The following is a 22,499-nucleotide window of genomic DNA, read 5'->3' as shown; positions in this document are numbered from 1 at the left end:
GCTGTCAGTTGATTTCATAGACACCATTTCCTCGGCTGCTTCCCTGCCGATGGGAATGGCATCCCAGTCCACTGAAAAGTCCCGGGACTTGGCATGGTTGAGCCTGGCTCTAGCCAGCGCTTTCCTATACAAAGCTGGATGGTACAGGAACACTTGTGATATCGCATTCAGGGCTGCCCGGACTCCTCCTTGTGCTGCTGCCAGAGAAATGATGGTTAGGTCCCCCAGCAGTTTGAGGATCAGCAACAGCAAGCACAGTATGGCGGCGCCATCTCCCCACTCGTGGATGGCTTGTCTAAATCCTGCCCAGACATCCAGGGCTGCCTCTCCTTCCTCCGCCAGTCGGTCAATGTTGTAGGACACTATCCCATGGTCTCCTGTGGCCGAACAGCTGCCTTGCTGAACGCAGGAGCCATAGGATAGGCCGGTCAGCATGGCACTCTTGTATGCTGGGAACGCCAGCAGTTGTTGCCAGTCGTTCAACTCAGCCTGTGAATACAAACCACCTGAACTGAAGTCATCTAAGGGTTCTGTCAACAACTGCTTAGGCGTATCCAGCGGGGGTGGCCTCTTCTTGGGAGCAGGAGTTAACTCTATCCAGCCTTCCTCCGCGTGCACAGTCAGGGGGTAGGTGGAGGAACAGGGAATCTTGGTGGCGTGCTCACTGTATACCCGTGTCACAGCGTCTACAAAACCTGTGGGCTCCACTGGCACTTTGTCCCAACACTCCTTGTGTTCGCGGACAACATACTTGTGCCTTTGGCAGGTCAGCTGCAGCAGGATGTCTCCCCTCAGTACCGAGAACGTGCTCCCCTGGACACGCACCGGGTGGGCCGGATCTAGTTGCTGGAGCTTCCAGCAGTTGGCCGCTACCTCTTCTGCTGCAGTGCTTCTCATGCGCGTTTCCAGGGTAAACCCGATATAACCGGCATGGATCTGTGCTTGAAGGGGAACGTCAACATCCCTGGCCGACACTCTGGGCAGCGCAGCCGCGGCTGGGTCAGCTGCCACGAACAACGCTGGATGGTTGGTGGCATGGGCCTCGAAGTCGCAGTTCACAATTGAGGTGGGGTTGGTCATGTTGATGAAAAACTGGGCCTGATGGTCAACCAGATATGCATCCCTCACCAGGCTGGGCTGGAGGCTGCGGATCAGTCTCAAGGGGCAATCTCTTCCCAGGTGGTCCCACACGTAGGTTGCTTCCCCAGTGATACAGGACAGCTCAGAATGGGGACACTCGAGGGTCAGGTGGTCAGACTGGGACTCCACCCGTCCATCCTCCACCACATAGGTCTCCTCCTTGACCAGCAGCCGCCGCTCCTGGAGCACTAATTCATTGCGGTAGAGCTGGCCCTCAAAGTGGACGTCCTCCCCCTCGCAACCCACCCCCTCGGGGCTGTTGACGAGGGCGCCCACCATGTCGATGGTGAAGAACAGGGGGTGGTTCAGCTGGAACGTCAGTGGCTGGGTCTTGCCTGGCAACGTGTATACTCGGTTCCTGGCCAGGTCTCGGCACGCTTCTGGGTCTATCTTGGTTGGCCTCATGAGGGTGGGGACCGAGGTCACCTTGAGGTGACCCCATACCCCACACCTGAATGTCCACTGGGACACGGTGAGCTGACAGCTGAACCCAGTGGTTTCCCTCACCTTGACTTGCTGCAGGACGTGTATGTCATGGCCCAGGGGCACCTCCTGGTGTAGGGGCTCCGTGTCACACATCTTCTCTTTATTGTAAGACGTGACATGGGTGGGGTTGGCACAGTCCCACCCCACCAGGACGTAGCTGGTTGTAGGCCACACGGCTGCCAGCAGGAGGCCCCACAGGACCATCCACCAATGGGAGAGGCTTCCAGGTAACCATCTTCCTCGTACACGCGGCTGGGGATCTCCGGCTCTGGTCACGGCTGCTTCTTGGGACTGGACACGGCTGGGCTGCTCCTGGCTAGATACAAATTTCCATTGAGCGTTATCTGTATGCGGCCGAGGCACCCCGATACCCTCCCCAATGACAGACTGGCAAGCGACTGGCACTTGCCTGGGTGTCGGCTCCCCTAGCCCTAAGTGCTCCCTTCCCTGGTCCAAGGCATGCCCAGTGGCATGGGGCTGAAGTGCATGTGGCACAGGCTCGCCCTTACTCAATGCCCTCCCCTGCCCTAGGAACTCAGGTGCATGTGGCACAGGCAAGTCCTTATTTTCCCAAATTTCAATCTCCCCAGCCTCTGGTGCGGGGGGCACAGGCAAGGCTGGGTGTTTACAATGTTTTGGATACAACACATTTAACAAATTCAACTTATCCTGATGGTGAGCAGCTGGGTTCCCTTGGCTGGTAGAGGGCTCTGGATGGCATGTAGCTGGACTCTCCCTGCAGGCTGGTGGCGCTGGCTGGCATGTAGCTGGGCTCTCCCTGCAGGCTGGTGGTGCTGGCTGGCTGGGGGTGACGGGTGTCACCCCTTCCTCTGGGACCGCTGGCTCGTTCCAGGACTCAGGTCTCTCGGTGGCGGCGACGGTTGTCGCCCCAGACATCAGGTTGGAGGCTGGCTCGTTCCAGGATCCAGGTATCTCGGTGGCGGCGACGGTTGTCGCCCCAGGCACCAGGTGGGAGGCGCTGGATAGCACCCCCCCATCATCCCAGGTGGCGACGCCGGGTGGCGTCCCATACATCGATGCAGAGGTGCTGGCTAGCACCTCCTGCCTCTCTCGTTCAGCGGCTGCCAGGGCCTCCCCATACACCGTCTCAGGGACGCTGGGCAGCGCCCCTCCACTCTTGCTGGGTAGGCTCAGTCGGGCAGGTTCCATCATGTTGAGGCTGAAAGGCTGGGGCCTCAGCACCTCTGGCTCGGCTATGTTGTTGGGCTGTACCAGCTCTGGCCCCAGATGGTTAAGACTGAAGCCTAGGCCAACCCGGTTGGGTTCAGCCGCGCCGCCCAGTACGTTGATCCTAGCTGGGACAGTCCCGAACTGCGGCATCCCATCGGCTCGGTCCGCAGCTCTGGGGGCGGCTGCTTGCGGTGGTGGTGCTGGGGGCGCGCTCCCTTCCATATGGGCCACTCTGCTGGACTTCCCTGGAGGGGCACCCTTGTCGGCGGTGCGCCTGCGGCTGGCTACCTGGGCCCAGTCCGCTCTACAATCAGCCGCCGTGTGACCGTCATAGTGGCAACGCTCACACTTGGCAGAACGGTCACGGCGTGGCTGGGGGCGCCTCTCCTCTAGGCTAACTTCCACAGGCGTTGGACAGTCTCGAGCTCGGTGGCCTCTCCCCTGGCAGCGGTAGCAGCGGCCTGGAACCTTGTCATCTGGAGCGACCTTCCCCATCTGGTGGAGACCCGGAGCCAAGGAGCCAATCTCCATTGGCTCCGACTCGTCATATTGGGGCAACTGGATGCAGGCAGATCCAGTCAGCCCGTCGGTCGAGTCCACTAAGCACACACCTTCCTTCAGCTGCTTAGTAACCATGGTCACAGTGAACATGGCCTTGCGAGTGTACTCAGGTACACTCGCAATTTCATGGTTCATCATGAGGCGTTTTACATTGGCGTTACGAATTCCACGATTTAATTCGTCCACCAACAACTCAAGATCCTCATGGTTGTAGGCGTCCCTATACAAGGCGCACTTAGTTGATATGTACGCTTGTATAGGTTCTGTCGAGTGTTGCTTGTAATCCCTAAACGCTTGTTTAAGCGTTTGGGATTCAAAAGCAGGGCGAAATAGCAATTCACACTCGGTCTTGACCTGTTCGTAGGTCAAGGCTTGGCCTGCCTCGCCAAACAGATGGGACGCCATTTCCGCCGCTTGCCCTACCAATGACAGTAGTAGGGCGTTGCGGCGGTTGAGGGAATCATGAGGTGGCACGCGATAAGCCGCCCATGACATCTCCAGTCGGCGGATATGTGCCGACCAGGATTGCTTGGGCGGCCCTCTAAACTCCGGCAGATTGCTCAGCATCAGCTTGCGGTACTCGGCTGGGGCCGGCTGAGGGTCATCCTGGAGCCATCCTGGGGCTTGGTCACCTCCTGGGACTTGATGCTGGTCCATTGGGTCAACGGTGAAACGGCGGGCACAAAGTTATACAGTACTACAATGAATGGGTTGTCACTTGAGGCTTCCTAGCCTAACAGCCAACACTGTTTGTATCACTAGGTTGGGAGTGTTAGTTGCAAAGATATAACTTGGCTGTACTTATCAATAGTTAGGTGTTGAGGTAGATAGATGTTGAGGGTCTGAACTGCTGTCAGGAACTGATTGGGTTTTCCCTTATCACACTAGAGCTAGGAGGAAAGAAACTTGCAATTCTTTATTTGCTAAAAATACCCCTGTTAAATGCTATGGAGTAGCTCTGCTCTGGTGTGAGAGTGTGTGTGTGTGTGTGTGTGTGTGTGCGTGGAATCTTCTGTCCTTGTAACGCGCGTTCGCGCCGTCAAATCCGCGCACACGGGGAAAACGCGCTCTCACCCCTCAGCTCGCTCTCTCATTGGTCCGTTTCGTCCGTTGGATTTATGATATTTTCCGCACTCTGTTGCGCTACCCGTGAATGGCGCTCTGTGTCTCCGATCGCTAGCTCCACACCACAGACGGACTTAGTCTAGTGTGGGTAGGAAGGGGGAAGCGCGTGAGGGGACGGGGGTAACTCCGTCCGTTCCCCCTGTGAGGGAGGGGGGTAACTGTGTGCTGGTGTAATAGGGCCTTTTCTTCTTAATCTTAGGTTTATCTGTTATATCACCCTGATTGTATTTGCCTTCAATGGAGAAGGGGCCCCTCCCCTTCCCTTGGAATAAGGGGTGTATTGTTGTTGTGCTGTGGGCTTGAGATTGTTTTGATTATATTACATCTAGCTTTTATTTTTGTCCTTATCACAATTGCATAACAGATTTGTTGACCAACTCTGTTCTATTTTTAGCTGTTATCACAATACACAGTAATCCAAGCCTGTTCTATTCTTAGATTTATCACAACACAACAATTTGTTTGCCAAGCTTTGCTCATAAATCTATTGTTTGGCCATCACATTAGGGTGGTAATCCCTGCAAATGTGATATAATATCTGTTTTCTAGATGGGTGGCTGCGTTGTAGCTTCTCAGGATACTCGGGGTTGACGTAGTTTTTCTCTGTTCTGGTGCACTACACCCGTATGTTAGCTCGCAGCTTGCAGCTATGTGGCATGTTTCAGCCTATCGGCGGCAGGGAATGTCCCGTCCTGCTAGCGCCGCTGATCCAAATCCGGCTGATGGCGGCAGGGAATGTCCCGTCCTGCTAGCGCCACTGGTTCGGATCCTGCTATTTCTTGCAGTAAAATTGGCCTATTTTCAGCCGTCTACACGTATTTGGCTTGTTTCAGCCGGTCCGCAGGCCTGTTTCAGCCCTTTTGGCGCTCAATTCTCCGTTAGATATCAGCGCTGCTCGCGGTTATTCGTCAGATTTCGCTGTTTCGCTTCCACAACTGCCGGATGCAGAGTTAAACTTTGCTGTCCAGGGTGGGTAATTCAGGTTGCTTGCGTCAGTTTTGCCAGATTCACTGCTGGGAGTACCTTAGCCTCAGATGCGCGTCTGCTCTACACTTGTGGTTCGCCGTAATCTCACACAGCTGTCACCAAAGTTGTGGTATCCGCCGAGGATAAATGGCAGACACCGGAGTTCAATTAGATTACGGCAGTGTGACAGACGTGGACACCTTACTATAGAGAAGCTACGCTTCTCTAGCTTTCACTAGATAATGATCAACATCTATTTTCAGTTGTCACTTTATTGAAGGGTTAAGCAATACTAAAGCTATATACAACAAACAATAATTACATGGATAGGAATAAATAATCATAACATGAAAGCATAAATAATACATATACAATGGTCAGTTTGGGCAATATTGATTCCCCCATCCCTGGAAAGGGTGGGGGAGAATTAAGAATACAGTTAACCATAATAAACATGACAGATTCAAATCATTAATTCTAAGCGTAGGGAGGGGGTCACTAGACCCCTTCCCCAGGACTCGGGGGAGGGCCATTGACCCTCCACCGAACCCCAGATCAGGGGTGCCATAGACATGGCTCACGGTTGCCGAATACCACAATAGTATGGAAAAATTGTCATGGACTCATAAAGTCATAAAATCAAATTAAATTTTTAAAAAACCTAAAGAAAGGGGGAACAAGTGCTACATTTTGATAGAAACCTGATTTAAAATCTTATTCTGTGTAATGAATGAGTTAATACTGCCCCCCTCCCCCTCCCCGACAAATTTCCCCTGTCAATATATCCCCGTATATCCTGTATCCATTTGACGTCAATAACCAAAAAAGTGTTTAATATAAATTGTAACCTGGAATATAGAGAGGAACATCCAGATCTATTGACTGGATACCAATCTCATCCACCTCACCGCCATTCATATCCTAAAAAAAATCTTATTGCAATTTTTGGGGTGAGTAATTCCCCAAGAGGAAGGGGATAATAGACTGTAAATTATACTTGAAACTAATATTAACACTTTCTCTCATTCGTTGGCTTAAAACATTGGGTAAACAAAACTGGAATTAATATTATGATTTTTATTTTAATATTAGAAAAACATTGTCTATAATACGATGCTATACAATATACATAACTTTTCCGTATGGCTGAGAACCGCTTCTAAACCAGCGGATATTAATCGGTTTGGAAGCTATACTGAAATATGTTTACCTGTCTACTTGGAGAGGTGGGTGTGTATGATTTTAGATAATTAGGATTACTGCTTTGGTTGGCCAATCTTTGTGCTCTCATGTTGGCAAGTTCCTTAACATGTTTCACAGTCATTTATTATTAATATGTATTACTGTGTCACTTTTAAGTACAGGATTACACTTTTAGTACTATTGGGTCCTTTTCTTACTCATCCATATAATAAGTCAGCTTAAATAGATTAATTTCTTAGTATAAAGTTTTGCAAGAGACTTTCTTTTAATCGAAAATTTCATCGCTTGTAATGTGACAAAATATGAACGTTATATTGTATCTGATTGACTATTTAGAATAATAAATCTATTTAAGACGTTTTGTGCTTAACTTAGTAGGTTACAGGTTACAAACAAAATCACGAAACCTTTGGAAGTTAGCTGGGGGTATATCTTGATTTTTCATATAAATGAAGAGGGGTGGGTAAAAAAAGGAGAAAAGGGAAGAGAGTTGTGGGGAAATTTTCCTTTAAATTGTTTGTGGGAATATCATTCCCTTTTCCCTGAGTAAGTTTTATCTTATCTTTTAATTTGAATTCTAAAATCCTCAGATAAAAGACATAAAAATGTGGATAATGGAAAGAAAACGTATTTTCACAGTAGCTTTTCTCCTATTTCTAGTCCCTGCGGGGCCAATTTCCTAACCCTGCGGGCAGTCATTAACATTTACCTAACCTAACCTAAAATAACCTATCAAAAGCTACTGCGAAACCCGCTACTACGTTTTCTACGATACAAAAATGTAAATTAAGATAAATTTACCTCCTCTGAAGGTTCGCTGGGTGACTTCTTACCACCTCGTTCCTGTCGGTCATCCTTGAAAAACACTTGCGCAAGATTCTCCTCACTAAAATATACATTATCAATTCAAAAAGAGTTTATCCTGTTATATAAAGTAGCAAGGTTTGTTTTGTCTGTAGCTTAAGTTTTTTATAACTGGTTTGTTTGTCTGTGGCTTAAGTTTTTTATAACTACTGAGCCGATTGAGTTCTCCATTTTAGTGAATCTTTAAATAATACCTCGGATGGTTTTAGGCTATTTTACTATTTGAATCAAGTCTTTGGATAAGGGGGACGTAACTGAAGCTTTTTTGATGCTGGGGGGGGGGGGGGGGGGGGTTTCTCCGGAACCACTTGATGAACCGTGCAAATTTTTTGGACTTAAGCTTTTAGGGGTATGAACATCTTATGGTTTCAAAGTCAACCCCCTACCCCCACCCCCTAGCCCCCCGGGGCTCAAAACCCCCCTAAAAATGAACCTAACCTTAATTTTCTCAGAAACCATTTGACCAATAGGGATGATTTCTTAAACTTAAGCTTTTAGGGTCACAAACTAACTTCTAGATTAGAAGTCACCCCCCTGCCGCCAACCCCTAGCCCTCCGGGGCTCCAAAAAACCCTAAAAATGAACCTAACTTTAATTTTCTCAGAAACCATTTGACCAATAGGGATGATTGCTTAAACTTAAGCTTTTATGGTTATAAACTAACTTTTAGATTATAAGTCACCCCCCTGCCGCCAACCCCTAGCCCTCCGGGGCTCAAAAAAATCCTAAAAATGAACCTAACCTTAATTTTCTCAGAAACCATTTGACCAATAGGGATGATTTCTTAAACTCAAGCTTTTATGATTATAAACTAACTCCTAGATTATAAGTCACCCCCCTGCCGCCAACCCCTAGCCCTCCGGGGCTCCAAAAAACCCTAAAAATGAACCTAACTTTAATTTTCTCAGAAACCATTTGACCAATAGGGATGATTGCTTAAACTTAAGCTTTTATGGTTATAAACTAACTTTTAGATTATAAGTCACCCCCCTGCCGCCAACCCCTAGCCCTCCGGGGCTCAAAAAAATCCTAAAAATGAACCTAACCTTAATTTTCTCAGAAACCATTTGACCAATAGGGATGATTTCTTAAACTCAAGCTTTTATGATTATAAACTAACTCCTAGATTATAAGTCACCCCCCTGCCGCCAACCCCTAGCCCTCCGGGGCTCCAAAAATCCTAAAAATGAACCTAACTTTAATTTTCTCAGAAACCATTTGACCAGTAGGGATGATTTCTTAAACTTAAGCTTTTATGGTTATAAACTAACTTCTAGATTAGAAGTCACCTCCCTGTCGCAAACCCCTAGCCCTCCGGGGCTCAAAAAAATCCTAAAAATGAACCTAACCTTAATTTTCCAGAAACCCTTTGAACCAAAGGGATGATTTCTTAAACTTAAGCATTTATGATTATAAACTAACTCCTAGATTATAAGTCACACCCCTGCCTCCAACCCCTAGCCCTCCGGAGCTCCAAAAACCCCTAAAAATAAAACTAACCTTAATTTTCTCAGAAACCATTTGACCAATAGGGATGATTTCTTAAACTTAAACTTTTAAGGTTATAAACTAACTCCTTGATTATAAGTCACCCCCCTGCCGCCAACCCCTAGCCCTCCGGGGCTCAAAAAACCCTAAAAATGTACCTAACCTTAATTTTCTCAGAAATCATTTGACCAATAGGAATGATTTCTTAAACTTAAACTTTTATGCTTATAAACTAACTAAAGTTTAGAAGTCACCCCCCTGCCGCAAACCCATAGCCCTCCAGGGCTCAAAAAAACTCTAGAAATGAACCTAACCTTAATTTTCTTAGAAACCATATGATCAATACGTCAGATTTCTAGGACTTTTATTGTTTAGAAGTCACCCACCTGCAGCCAACCCCTAGCCCTCCAGGGCTTCAAAAACCCTAAAAATGAACCTAACCTTAATTTTCTCAGAAACAATTCGACCAATAGAGATGATTTCTTGAACTTAAACCGTTATGGTTATAAACTAGCTTTTGGTATAGAAGTCACCCCCCTGCCGCTAACCCCTAGCCACCCGGGGATCAAAAACCCATAAAAATTAACCTAACCTTTATTTTCTCAGAAACCATTTGATCAATAGAGATGATTGCTTAAACTTAAGCTATAATGCTAATAAACTAACTTCTAGTTTAGAAGTCAACCCCCTGCCGCCAACCCCTAGCCCTCGAGGGCTCAAAAACCCTAAAAATGAACCTAACCTTAATTTTCTCAGAAACCATTTGATCAATAGATTCTTAAACTTAAGCTTTTATGCTTATAAATTAACTTTTAGTTTAGAAGTCTTCCCACTCCTGCCGCCAACCCCTAGCCCTCCTGGGCTTAAAAAAAACCCTAAAAATGAACCTAACTGTAATTTTCTCAGAAACCATTTGATCAATAGAGATGTTTTTTTATGTGTATAAACTACTTTTTTGTTTGGCAGATATATGGTTGTAAACTAAATTTTATTTTAGAAGTCACCCACCCCATAGCCCCCCGGTCCTGGGCTCCTAAAAAATATACTTCAGCTTAAATTTCCAGTATTTTTTTTTAAAACATGCTTTCAGAGAAATAACCTAATCTCAGTTTTCTCAGGAACCGCATTATTAAATCATCCCTATTGGTCAAATGGTTTCTGAGAAAATTAAGGTTAGGTTCATTTTTAGGGTTTTTTGGAGCCCCAGAGGGCTATAGGGGTTGGCGGCAGGGGGGTGACTTATAATCTAGGAGTTAGTTTATAACCATAAAAGCTTAAGTTTAAGAAATCATCCCTATTGGTCAGATGGTTTCTGTGAAAATTAAGGTTAGGTTCATTTTAAGGATTTTTTGGAGCCCCAGAGGGCTAGGGGTTGGCAGCAGGGGGGTGACTTATAATCTAGAAGTTAGTTTATAACCATAAAAGCTTAAGTTTAAGAAATCATCCCTATTGGTCAAATGGTTTCTGAGAAAATTAAAGTTAGGTTCATTTTTAGGGGTTTTTTGGAGCCCCGGAGGGCTAGGGGTTGGCGGCAGGGGGGTGACTTCTAATCTAGAAGTTAGTTTATAACCATGAAAGCTTAAGTTTAAGAAATCATCCCTATTGGTCAAATGGTTTCTGAGAAAATTAAAGTTAGGTTCATTTTTAGGGTTTTTTTGGAGCCCCGGAGGGCTAGGGGTTGGCGGCAGGGGGGTGACTTCTAATCTAGAAGTTATTTTATAACCATAAAAGCTTAAGTTTAAGAAATCATCTCTATTGGTCAAATGGTTTTTGAGAAAATTAAAGTTAGGTTCATTTTTAGGGTTTTTTGGAGCCCTGGAGGGCTAGGGGTTGGCGGCAGGGGGGTGACTTCTAATCTAGAAGTTAGTTTATAACCATAAAAGCTTAAGTTTAAGAAATCATCCCTATTGGTCAAATGGTTTCTGAGATAATTAAGGTTAGGTTCATTTTTAGGGGGGTTTTGAGCCCCGGGGGGCTAGGTGGTGGGGGTAGGGGGTTGACTTTGAAACCATAAGATGTTCATACCCCTAAAAGCTTAAGTCCAAAAAATTTGCACGGTTCATCAAGTGGTTCCGGAGAAAACCCCCCCCCCCCCAGCATCAAAAAAGCTTCAGTTACGTCCCCCTTTTATCCATCCAAAGACTTACGCTTCGAATACAGAGCCTAGAGATGCTAGGGACGAAAAAGTGTAAAACAGTAAGTTGTGTGTTTATTTGTCCACTAAGATCCGGTATACGGTCTACAAATTAATCAGAGTCTAGGGGAAAGTTTTAGGCTAGCTGATTAACTTACACTTCATCCTCGTCATCAGATTCCTCAGGTTCAGGTTCATTGATCCAGGCATCGAGATCGAGTCCCTCCGGCACCGGAACCTTCTTCTGAGCCTTGGGACCAACAGGGTTCAATTCACCAGCGTATAAAATCTAAAAACAAATAAATCATTTTAAATTACACTATTACTATTAGAGTAAAACAATAGAGAGTGAAGTATTTGAATAGATGAATGTCCCCACCCCTTGGACCCTGTGCCGACTTTCTACTGCGCCATTGAATATCAGCCATTGGCGTCCGGAATATTAACACAGCCAAGTCGCTAAAATCTGCTAGTAGACGGTCTTCAACTATCTGGTTTTTTTTAGATTTATTCTATTACCCAAAGTTATATAACCACATTATCTTATTCGTTGGCACAAAAACTTTACCTAGTAATTCTATTGTATTCTAATTTGTTAGTTATAAACAAGTTGTGTTCAAACTTTTCAACCAATAATTTCTTAGGTACCTGTAATTCCTTCCTTAGTTGTTCCTCGCCAATGTCCGGGTTGGCAATAGACCTGACAAGTTGGAGGGCTGTACTGGCACGCTCCTGGACCTCAAGGTTTGGACTGGATACCAGCTCTTCCAGCTTACCCAATATCTAAAATAAAATATAATCATCTAGCTGCTTTTCAAAAAAAAAGAGTGTTTATAAGTGAATACAGGAATAGGATAAAAGTCAACAAATTATTCTTATCCCAATCCTATATTTAGTGATTGATTTGCCAGTTCAATATCAGTACCTACTATTTTGATTCATGGAGAAATGTGTAAAAAAAACATCCCACTTTGCCAATAAAACATATAAATAGCACTCTTTGAATATAATCATTTTCATATGTCCAGTAAGTGTAGCCATCATGAAAGGCAGTATAATTTTAGACTACAAAAAAAGAAAGATAAGAAAAAAATAATTTGATTTAAAAACAAGCTATTTGAATATGAAACTTACCATAGCATCAATCTCTGTATCTACCTCCTCCAGCCTGGAGTAGAGCTTCAGGATGTTGTGCACAAAGGTTGCCTGGATGTGGGGAGCCAACGCTGGATTCAATCCTGTAACCACAGGGACGCCAGTTGATATTTCAAATTATTATCTTTATCATAAAAAAAATATACCGAAAATTAATGGAATCAAAAATGTTAACAAGTTACATGAGTGATGAATTTAGATGATTGTTTATCATATGTGTATTTGTAACAAAAAAAAACTATTAACTACCTACCTATGCTTTTTCTTAGTAATAATAGTAATTAAGTGAAGTATACAAATCCAATAAGTTAAAATTCATCCGAACAATGGATGTATAATATACGTGTATATTAGGACAGAGGAAAAAATGTCAATTAATGGTCAGTTCAAGAATCAATCATCCAGTAGGAGAGCGGAATCCAAACATATTTAAAACAAATATAGTTGGGCATCTCTGTCCCTGTCAGCATTGAGACGAGAGCTTGTCTTGGGTTGGCCAGCAAGCTGCAGAACTCGCCAACCAACCAGCAGGCGGCATACAGCACCTCGGTAGCTGACGTGTGTCGTCCAGATCTAAAATATTTCAGTGTTATCAAAGTTGTTATTAATAGGCAAGTCTCTTTATATCTATTAAGATTCAATATATAATTTGTAACTAAGAGTTTAGTTCTAATATGGTTTAAAGCTAGATAATGATATATAATACATTTAGCTTATTTGTTATTACTTACAAGATACATATTCAAGTTATAAAACTAGTATAAAATATTTTTCAAAGGAAAACAGGATAACTTACTTCAACAGTACAGAAGAGTTTTCAATGAGCAGGGACATTTGTTCTATCGCAAATGGTCTGATGGTCTCAACTCTGGAAAAAGAAAATATAATTAGTATATATATATTACCTTATCAAAAATAAATTAACTACAGGACAAGCTAACACTAAAAACCCCGCTATTGCCTATTGAAGCTTGAAAAAAATCAAATCCATCAATATGCTTTAGGTAGGTAGGTAGTTGTTTCTCATCATCAGGCGCATCTCTCTTTTTGACTGTTGAGTCCAGAGAATACGGACACCTTGTTCCTCCATGAATTTCTTTTTTTGGCAAGTGCTTCAGCTTCTCCCCATGTTAATTCCAAATCAAAGAGGTCCTTTTCAGTGCTCCGCCTCCAGGTCATTTTTGGTTGTCCCCGTTTACGTTTACCAGTGGTGGGGTTCCATTTTAAGCACTTTTTTGGAAACCTATTTTGTTCCATTCTGAGCACATGTCCTAGCCACCTTAGTCTTTTATATTTCACTTCTGCTTCAATACTATTGCACTTCGTCTTAGCATGCAGCTCAATGTTTGATATTTTGTTTGGCCAGAATATTTTGCAAATTCTTCTTAGGCAGCTATTGTGAAATGCATTAAGTTGATTTGTTTCAGTTTTCACAGTTCTCCAGCATTCAGCTCCATAAAGAAGAACTGATTTCACATTACTGTTGTAAAGTCTGATTTTTGTTTTCAGAGCAAGTTTCTTTGAATTCCAAACGTTGTGTAGACTGTTGAAAGCAACCCTAGCCTTATCAATCCTGGTCTTAATATCAGCTTTTGAGCCATTTTCGCTGCTGATAACACTCCCCAGATAGGTGAATTTGTTGCTTTGTTTCAATTGTTCACCATTTATTGTTATATTTTGATCAGGGTTTGTAGGTATATTCATAATTTCGGTCTTCTTGACATTGACAAAGAGCCCGACTAAACCTGCATATTTGACTAGTCTATCTGTTTTAGCTTGTAGATGTTTGATTGTTTCTGAAATCAGTGCCAGGTCATCAGCAAAGTCCAGATCCTCTAGGTGTCCTAGTATGCCCAGCTGGAGACCACGTTTTTTGTCCTCTGTGGTTTTCTTCATCACCCAGTCAATGACCAATATAAATAGAATAGGTGATAAAATGTATCCCTGTCTAACTCCAGTGCTTATTCTAAAGAAATCAGATGTCTTATTGTTTCCAACTGAAACACAGGCTTGGAAGTTGTCATAGAATTTAGTTATCATAATTATCATCTTTTCAGGTATACCATAACTTCTTAGTATTTTCCAAAGTGTTTGTCTGTGTATGGAGTCAAAGGCCTTAGAGAAATCAACAAAATTTACATGAAGTGGCTTGTTAAATTCAACACATTGTTCAATAACCGTCCTAAGGGTGAAAATTTGGTCAACACAGCCCTTTCCAGCACGGAATCCAGCTTGTTCTTCTCTTAGTTTATTGTCAATTTTCTCATCAATTCTGTTTAAAATAACTTTACATAGGACCTTGCTTGGGATAGAAAGCAGCATAATTCCTCTCCAATTATCACAATTGTTCAAATCTCCCTTCTTAGGTAGTTTTATGATTATACCTTTAGACCAGTCCGTTGGTATCTTTTCTTGCCTCCAAATTTTATCAAAGAGATCAGTTAGAGTCCTAGCAGAAAGATCTATGTCTGCCTTAAGCATTTCGGCAGTTATCAAGTCAGGTCCTGGTGCTTTGTCATTCTTTAGACTATGTATAGCAGCTTTAACTTCTTGAATAGTTGGTGGTCGTGTGTCTATGTCTATTTCATGTCCTGGTTCTGGTTCAGCAGTAATTTCTGGTTCAGGTCTGTTCAACACTTCTTCAAAATGTGATTTCCACCTTTCAGCAACTTCTTTTTCTGTAGTGAGTAATTTACCATCTTTAGCCCTGATAGTTTCACCACTCTTTTTGCTATATTTGCCACTTAATTGCTTGGTTATGTTGTATACTGTTTTCATGTTACCAAAGTCAGCTGCTCTTTGGGCCTTTTCAGCCAGATTGTCAATGTAATCTCTCTTGTCTTTCCTTGTGCACTTTTTGACTTCTTTGTCTTTAGCAGTATATTCAGCTTTTAAATTGCTCATGTCAGCCAAATGTTGAGCATTATGGATTTTGTTTTTGAGCTTCTTTCTCTCTTCTATTTTGATCCATGTTTCTTCAGAGATCCAGTCCTTTTTCTCTGGTTTCTTGTGACCTAGGATTTCCTTAGCAGTAGATTGAAAGTTTTCTTTAATTGAAATCCATGTGATCTCAGTCTCGTCATTTAGGTCCTCTAAGACTTGAAATCTATTTCTGAGTTTTAAGACAAATTCATTCTTTATCACAGGGTCCTTTAATCTTGTAGAATCATATTGTCTACCAATCTCACTCTTTTTATCATGGCCAGTACGCTTCAGCTTTAATTTAATCTTACTGACAACTAGTTCATGGTCACTAAATATATCGGCTCCTCTGTAACTCCTACAGTCTTGCATTGACTTGACCCATTTTCTATTGATCATAATGTGGTCAATCATGTTTCTTGTTTGTCCATCAGGCGTTGTCCAGGTATATTTGTGAATGTTTTTGTGTTGAAATAGTGTACCTCCTACAACCATATCATTATTTAAACAGAATTCAATTAAAAGTTCTCCATTTTCATTTCTTGTACCTATACCAAAGTGTCCCATTGCGTTCTCCACTCCAGTCCTGTCAGTTCCTACTTTAGCATTCATATCTCCAAGAACTAGGCACATGTCATGTTTGGGTACTGAGTTTCTGATTGATTGCAGTTGATCATAAAACTCTTGTTTTACTTCTCCATCTTTGTCATTTGTTGGGGCGTAGCATTGGATAATAGTCAACTTGCAATGCCTTGATTGGAATCTAGCCTTAATTATTCTGTCTGATATAGGTTTCCAGTCTATTAGTGAATTGACATGTCGTTTTTGAATAATTATAGCAACACCATACATATGTTGGCTTTCATGACCAGAATAAAGTATTAGGTGGCCATCTTTGGTTGTAGTTTGTCCTTGTCCTGTCCATCTACATTCCGCAATTCCAAGTATTCCAATATTGTAACTTGTCATTTCTTTAACTACTTGGGCTGTTTTAGTTGACTCATACATTGTTCTAACATTCCAGGTTCCTATCTTACAGCTTTGCTTAGAACCTATTGGTCCTGTCATCAAGTTGATAGCTTCCTTTCGGATTTGACCATCATCTTTCATATTCTCAGTAAACTGAGCATCAGTTCCAACAGTTCTTGTTTCATGTACACCTCTGGCTGTGTGAAAGCCATAAGTGTTTGAGGTTCTGTGGGTGTTTTCGCTAACTGTGGGGATTTTTACAGGTAGGATAGTTAGTCCTACGCAAACCTTCCATATCCCTGGAAGGAAGGGTGACTGGTAAGGGGAGGGACGTCAATATCCCCCAGTACTTCAAGAAGTACCTCCTGCCCAGGTAGTTGTTTCTATTACCGTTTAATTGTAAAAATGTATACCTTATCGCCACATCCATCATTTGGTGTGCCAGCTTTCCGCCATGGCTGCCCCCCTCCATCTGGGATAGCTCAACAAGGACGCTCACATACCACTCAAAGTTGGATATGTACTGGTAATCATTCTGACTGCAGATCTCAAGAATTTTGGTTAACAGCTCATCCCTAAATATTACAAATATAATACAAGGTGATAACAAAAGTATTTAGGTTTTTCCCCTAGTGAAATCGTCCCTATTGTATTAAAACCTATTATAGAAACCAGGGATACAGGCATAGGACAATGGACAATAAATAAATCTTTCGCTGAGTAATAATAAACAATTATTGTAGATTGAATATTAGAGGGAATGTGAAGCGGGTATTATTTTATGCTTTGTAATACACTTCCTAAATTTAACCCAAGATACAAATTTCAGAAGCAAGTTTTTAAAGTTTGAGGGAAGATTTATCTACAGTCTACTGTATCGTCGCAGTGATAATAAAAACAAACCTGTAAGTTGTGCCTTCAGCTTTGGCCATGTGTGACATGAGCTTCCTTACAATCTCCATCAGGTTTTTCTTGCTCACCATGCCAGACAAAAGGTCCAGGGCCCGCAACCTATGTTAAAATTATGTAGGGAGTTTAATGATTTAGTAATTAAGAAACTTGCTAACAGCTCTTCTTGTGTTAGAATGTTGGAATCACATGGATAAGACAACTAGAATTCTCGTTACACCTATTTTTGGGTGAATACAGGCCTAGGTTATACTAAGTTTTCTCCTATTAGTACCTAATGTAAGTCTAAATTCTGATTTCGAATTATTCATCTGATATTAGGATGTTTATTATGAATCTCCTAATAAAAGCTCTTTTGTTGAAAGTATTGTTCAATATCCTTGGACCACTACCCTCCTTTTGTTTAATTCGTTTTGTAAACCAATGCTTTAAAAATCCAGTTTTTGATAAAATTTTTTTTTGACATGTGGAATTTAAGTAACAACAAATTTTAACCTGATTGAATCATCTGGATCATCAAGACAGGACATGACAAGGTCCTTGTGGCTGGCAACAGACTTGGGGCTTGTTTTCAGGATCTTGGACATGGCCAGCAGACCCAGGTATTTCAGGTTCTGGTCACTATCTTCTATTAGAATTCTAAAGGAAGGATATTATTTATTTTTTTGTAGGAAAACTGAAGAAAATAAATATGCAGAAAGTTTTAAAATTACATATTTGTAGTTTATCATATACCTCAAGGACCTATTAGAAGCTTTACTATAAGGAGGAACCTTACAAACAGGCAAATAAAGACAATAATTCTCGATAGGTATTTAGAAAAAACACATTAAATAAAGAAAATCCAACCTCAATTTCTGTACACATAGCTGAATGGAAGCCGCATGGTTGGGCATACCAGTGGAGATAGATATGAGGACAGCTATCACTGTATTGATACACTCATACAGCAGTGACATGGCTGAGGTTGAGTGAATCAGGTTTGTCAAGGGCTCAATCAGCTTCTTTCCAAGCCTAAAAATGTTAATTATTGCATCGTAATATGGAAAAATTTTCTAAAGATAGTAAAATGAAAACTCTTAGAATCAATTGGCCCAATGGATCGAAGGCCCGTGCTAATTAAAGTAGAATTATGTGATACTATACGATACACAATTTTAATGTATGGCTCAGAACAGGTTCTAATCCAGCCAAAATCAATCTTATTCGAAGCCATACTGGAATATAATCTCTCTAACATTTTCTCATAGCAAAAGCGTATTAAAAGAAAGGATCTAGCTTTTTTTGACTATACAAACAAATATATAGGGTAAGAAAGGATTGGTTTGACTTATACAAATCTACTTTCTTACATTGATCATCATAAAATAAACTTTTTTATGATGTTGTACTTGACAAAATAAACAAATATTACCTGGGCTCTAAAGGTGTAAGAGCACCAAAAAGTTTGATAATCTTAATCAGCATCCAATTATTTGTTGAAGAAGTCATAAGTTTGAAGAATGTCGGAGCCAAGGACAAATAATTCTTGGGATTCTTACGTGCCAACTCACATATTACGTTCACAGCAGCAGACTGAATAGAAATAAAACATATTACAGGTACTAAAAAAAGATAACACGTGTCTTTGCAATTGAAAAGTCTCATAAGTATACTTTAAAGCGCATCTAAGCCTTTCTGAATTAAAACAAGGATGAAACATTTATTAAGAGGCGGCTCCTAATAAAATTCAACAGGTGAGTAGACATACAAATATTAGCTTGTAAAGGATAAAAAAAGGATTACAAGAGAATTTAAAACCTACTTTTCCCTACCTATTAAAATATGGAAATCACATAGAAATAAAATCGATGGTCTTACGTAATATGACAGCTGTGCAGTGTGAATCTAAATCTCTTTACAGTCCTGACATACGGACATATCCTTATACTAAAGTAACAGGATGTCTGTGTGTTTGTGTGTCTGTGTGTTTGTACCGAAGGATCTCGCTTACCGCTGAACCGATCGGGTTCTCCTTAACAAGGTAGCTTCTCATAAGTCCCGGGAAGGTTTATAACTATTTTGGGGGAGGGTACCACCACCCTATCAGGAGAAATCGCCCCTAGAAAAAAATTACCCCTCCCGAAAAAGAGACTCCAACGAAACATAAACCAATTATTTCTGTAATTAGATATTTTAAATAAAAAAACATTCAAAGTGCCACTAGAGGCCTCTAGGGGCGTAGCCGCTAGTCCATGATATAGAGTAGTATCGCTACTAAACATGACTTCCCACCTGAACTCCCGGATCTGGATCCTCCAGTTTTTCCTTGAGCCTGGGAAAAGCTGGCCTTAGAGCATCTGGATATCTCAAAAACACCTAGGAAAAATAATCTTAATGTTTGAGTAAAATCTTGAAAAATAACAGTGTACATATATGTGTGATAAACTAATATTGATGACTTTCACTGGTAAAAAGTTATTGGCAAAATCATTTTTCTACAGATATAACATATTTCTTAAATAAGTGTTTAGTACCAACCTTATAAAGCAGCAAAACTCCCTTCTTTCGTAGATATGGTTTTGTAGAAGTCAACAGAGACATCACATCATTGGCCAAATCCCTACAGGAGTTATATTTAATGAAAATGATTAGCAAAATTTGCCTAAAGTTAGTTGGTAATAATAGGTACTATTTGTTTAAAATTCAAATTATTGAAAATAATCTTTCACAAATAAACTGTAGGTAATAATTTAAGTTTAAGAGGTTTAAGAAGCCTAAATTTCCAATGTACATTGATATAAAAATTTCCTATGTAAACTATGTTTTGTTTATGCATGCTTTTAAAGTTAAATGTTAAATTACTTATTGTACCTTGCAAGATCGGGAGATAAAAAGCAGGATAGGGAAGAAAGTGTGAGACCAGCCTCATATTGGGATGTTGCGTTCAGGTCTTTGCGGATCATGTTCGTTGCCAGCATCAACACTTCTGTGTCCTGGAATTTTATAGTAGGATAAGCAAAGATTAACCATCATTCATATGTCTCATTTAACAGTAGAAGGTATTTCAATTTAAATTGTCCATTAAGATCTCAGAAACAACTGAACCGATCAATTTATCTATTTAGGGATACTTTTAAGTAGGTCTTGATTTCTGACTATTTTTTATTTCCACCTTAAGATTTGCGGTGGTTTTAGGTTTTTTTCTACCCTCTCCCTCATCTTTTTGAGATCTCCTAGAAGCTTAGAGCGCAACCGATAATAGTTATTGATACCTGATGAAAGGACTGACTGGCTGCCAGATATCCAATTCTCTTTTCAGTAAACTTTGTGCTTGACATCACCTAGAGACACCAAATATCAATTTTAGACTAAAGTGATAATATTGAAAGTAGTGGGCTATTGAAAAGGTTTTAGGAAGTTAAAAGTAATTATCTAAAACGAAGGTATCCTATCTACTAAGAAAGAGGCATAACTACAAACGTTAAATGGATATAGAAAGAGGACTATCCACGAACAAGAGCACGTGATTCTAAGTACCTTCCAGCATTGATCCTGAGTATTTTCTTTCAGAATATAATGGGTCACCATATATTATTGATATATTGACGAGAAAATTTATGTTTCACCACTTCAAGTTGAAGAAAAGTAAAAAAATGTCCACTATTTTTAGTTAAAATTCTATCAAACGCTTTGTTGAGTTCGGGGTGTCTTTAATTGTCCATGTTGTCAAATGATAAAAATTAAAAAAAGTCAAAAGCACATTTACTATATCTCAAATGTATGTTTAAATTAATGCTATTATGGATTAATTTACAATCTATATAATACGAGTATTAACATATGTATCATCAAATATCCATTTTATTTAAAGAATTAGCTTCATAAAAGTTTTCAAAATCAATTAAAATACCTAAAAAAAACATGGTGAAACATAAATTTTCTCGTCAATATATCAATAATATATGGTGAACTATTATATTCTGAAAGAAAATACTTAGGGTCAATGCTGGAAGGTACTTAGAATCGTGTGCTCTCGTTCGTGGATAGTCCTCTTTATGATACAAATTATTTACCTATCAAAAAAAATATACGCCGACAGAAAACTTTTACTTTAAATTCTTACCTCAATTATGTTGAAGCCAGCCCATGAAATATCATAACCAAGCATTTGTAGATAAGTCAACTTGCTAACTGCGTTTGCTTTCACAGCTATGTTGTGCTGAAACAACCAAAAATTAATATTATATCAATAGTTCAATGTTTTTTTCTTTAAATACTAGACTTAAATTAAACAATAAATAAAGGGGGGGGGCGAAAGTGACACTTTTTGAAACCAAAACTAAAAGTCAAAGGAACTCAACTAAAAAAAGAGTTACAGGTCTGACATTTTGCATGGCAGTTGCTTTATAGGGGTACAATGTGGAACTGTGAAGAAACGGCGGCGCAACCGCCGAAAACCACCGAGAAAAGGAAAAAAAAATTTCGGCGGGAAACGGCGGTTTTCGGCGGTTGAGCCGCCGTTTCTTCACAGTTCCATATTGTACCCCTATAAAGCAACTGCCATGCAAAATCTCAGACCTGTAACTCTTTTTTTTTGTTGAGTTCCTTTGTTGACTTTTAGTTTTGGTTTCAAAAAGTGTCACTTTCGCCCCCCCCCTTTGAGAGATTTTCTCCCATCTTCTAATAGGGCGAAAACGAAGTCTTTAGTATTTCCAAAAGAAAATTAATAGTAACATAAAACATTTTTTGTACCTGTCTTAATTCTTGTTTAATTTCCTCAAGACATTGAGCTATGTATTTTCCTTCATTGTCTCGATTATTCCTGTAAATAAAATACTTAGTAGTACAGTTAAATCCAATACGTAGGTAAATTGTCAATAGTTGTATTATTTTTATACTGAAATCTAGTCTTCAATAATAAAAGCAGAGAAAAACAAACAATCTTCAATAAAAATTGACTGAAAATAAACCAGTAGAATAAAATAAAATAAGTCGGTTACCTGATTCCCCTGACTAAATCTGTCAGATTCTTATCAAACATCCGCTCAATATTCCCTTTCACCTTTTGAAGAGCCATTTCTATGCCTCTTTCAAACTTTAAATTGAATAAATATAAAAGATAAAGTTTCTTATTTAGGAAAATGTAAAAGTGTAAAAATTGTCTTTTAAAATTTCATTTTGTTATCTGAAACGTTAGTTTATAAAAATTTACACCATGATACAAAATAAGTGCTATGGAGTTAAACAGTCTGTAAGATAAGTTGCAACCACTGCGCCAGATGGGTTCATCGCGCATACATTTAATGTAATCTTCGATTCTATCAATAGGAAGACATATAGTATTAGTAATATTAAGGATAATTTTTTTTGGCTGCGTGGAAAACATCCATCTCAAAAAATTTAC

The 22,499-nt window shown here is 40.9% G+C and overlaps 1 protein-coding gene across 14 annotated transcripts in view; it reads right to left on the bottom strand.

The window, feature by feature from the left end:
- Positions 1–22,276, bottom strand: part of g (adaptor-related protein complex 3, delta 1 subunit-like garnet) — a 32,839-nt gene extending 10,563 nt beyond the window's left edge. For all 14 annotated transcript variants that reach the window (XM_080163973.1, XM_080163975.1, XM_080163976.1 and 11 more), the window contains exons 1-20: positions 22,096–22,276; positions 21,848–21,917; positions 21,219–21,314; positions 20,368–20,436; positions 19,967–20,088; positions 19,634–19,715; positions 19,388–19,471; positions 18,528–18,688; positions 17,963–18,127; positions 17,609–17,752; positions 17,108–17,215; positions 16,618–16,779; positions 13,110–13,181; positions 12,778–12,886; positions 12,293–12,400; positions 11,807–11,941; positions 11,317–11,447; positions 7,474–7,558; positions 6,680–6,772; positions 6,318–6,390 (exon numbers count right to left, since the gene is read on the bottom strand). In XM_080163973.1, coding sequence (XP_080020099.1) covers positions 6,318–6,390; positions 6,680–6,772; positions 7,474–7,558; positions 11,317–11,447; positions 11,807–11,941; positions 12,293–12,400; positions 12,778–12,886; positions 13,110–13,181; positions 16,618–16,779; positions 17,108–17,215; positions 17,609–17,752; positions 17,963–18,127; positions 18,528–18,688; positions 19,388–19,471; positions 19,634–19,715; positions 19,967–20,088; positions 20,368–20,436; positions 21,219–21,314; positions 21,848–21,917; positions 22,096–22,172 — 2,146 coding nt within the window. In that variant the 5' untranslated portion in view covers positions 22,173–22,276. The remainder of the gene's footprint in view (positions 1–6,317; positions 6,391–6,679; positions 6,773–7,473; positions 7,559–11,316; positions 11,448–11,806; positions 11,942–12,292; positions 12,401–12,777; positions 12,887–13,109; positions 13,182–16,617; positions 16,780–17,107; positions 17,216–17,608; positions 17,753–17,962; positions 18,128–18,527; positions 18,689–19,387; positions 19,472–19,633; positions 19,716–19,966; positions 20,089–20,367; positions 20,437–21,218; positions 21,315–21,847; positions 21,918–22,095) is intronic.
- Positions 22,277–22,499: the final 223 nt, after the last annotated feature.

The sequence above is a fragment of the Acartia tonsa genome, chromosome 6, assembly GCF_053477335.1.
Source record: "Acartia tonsa isolate MP-2025a chromosome 6, ASM5347733v1, whole genome shotgun sequence".
Classification (NCBI taxonomy): domain Eukaryota; kingdom Metazoa; phylum Arthropoda; class Copepoda; order Calanoida; family Acartiidae; genus Acartia; species Acartia tonsa.
This window is presented reverse-complemented; position numbering and strand designations above follow the sequence as displayed.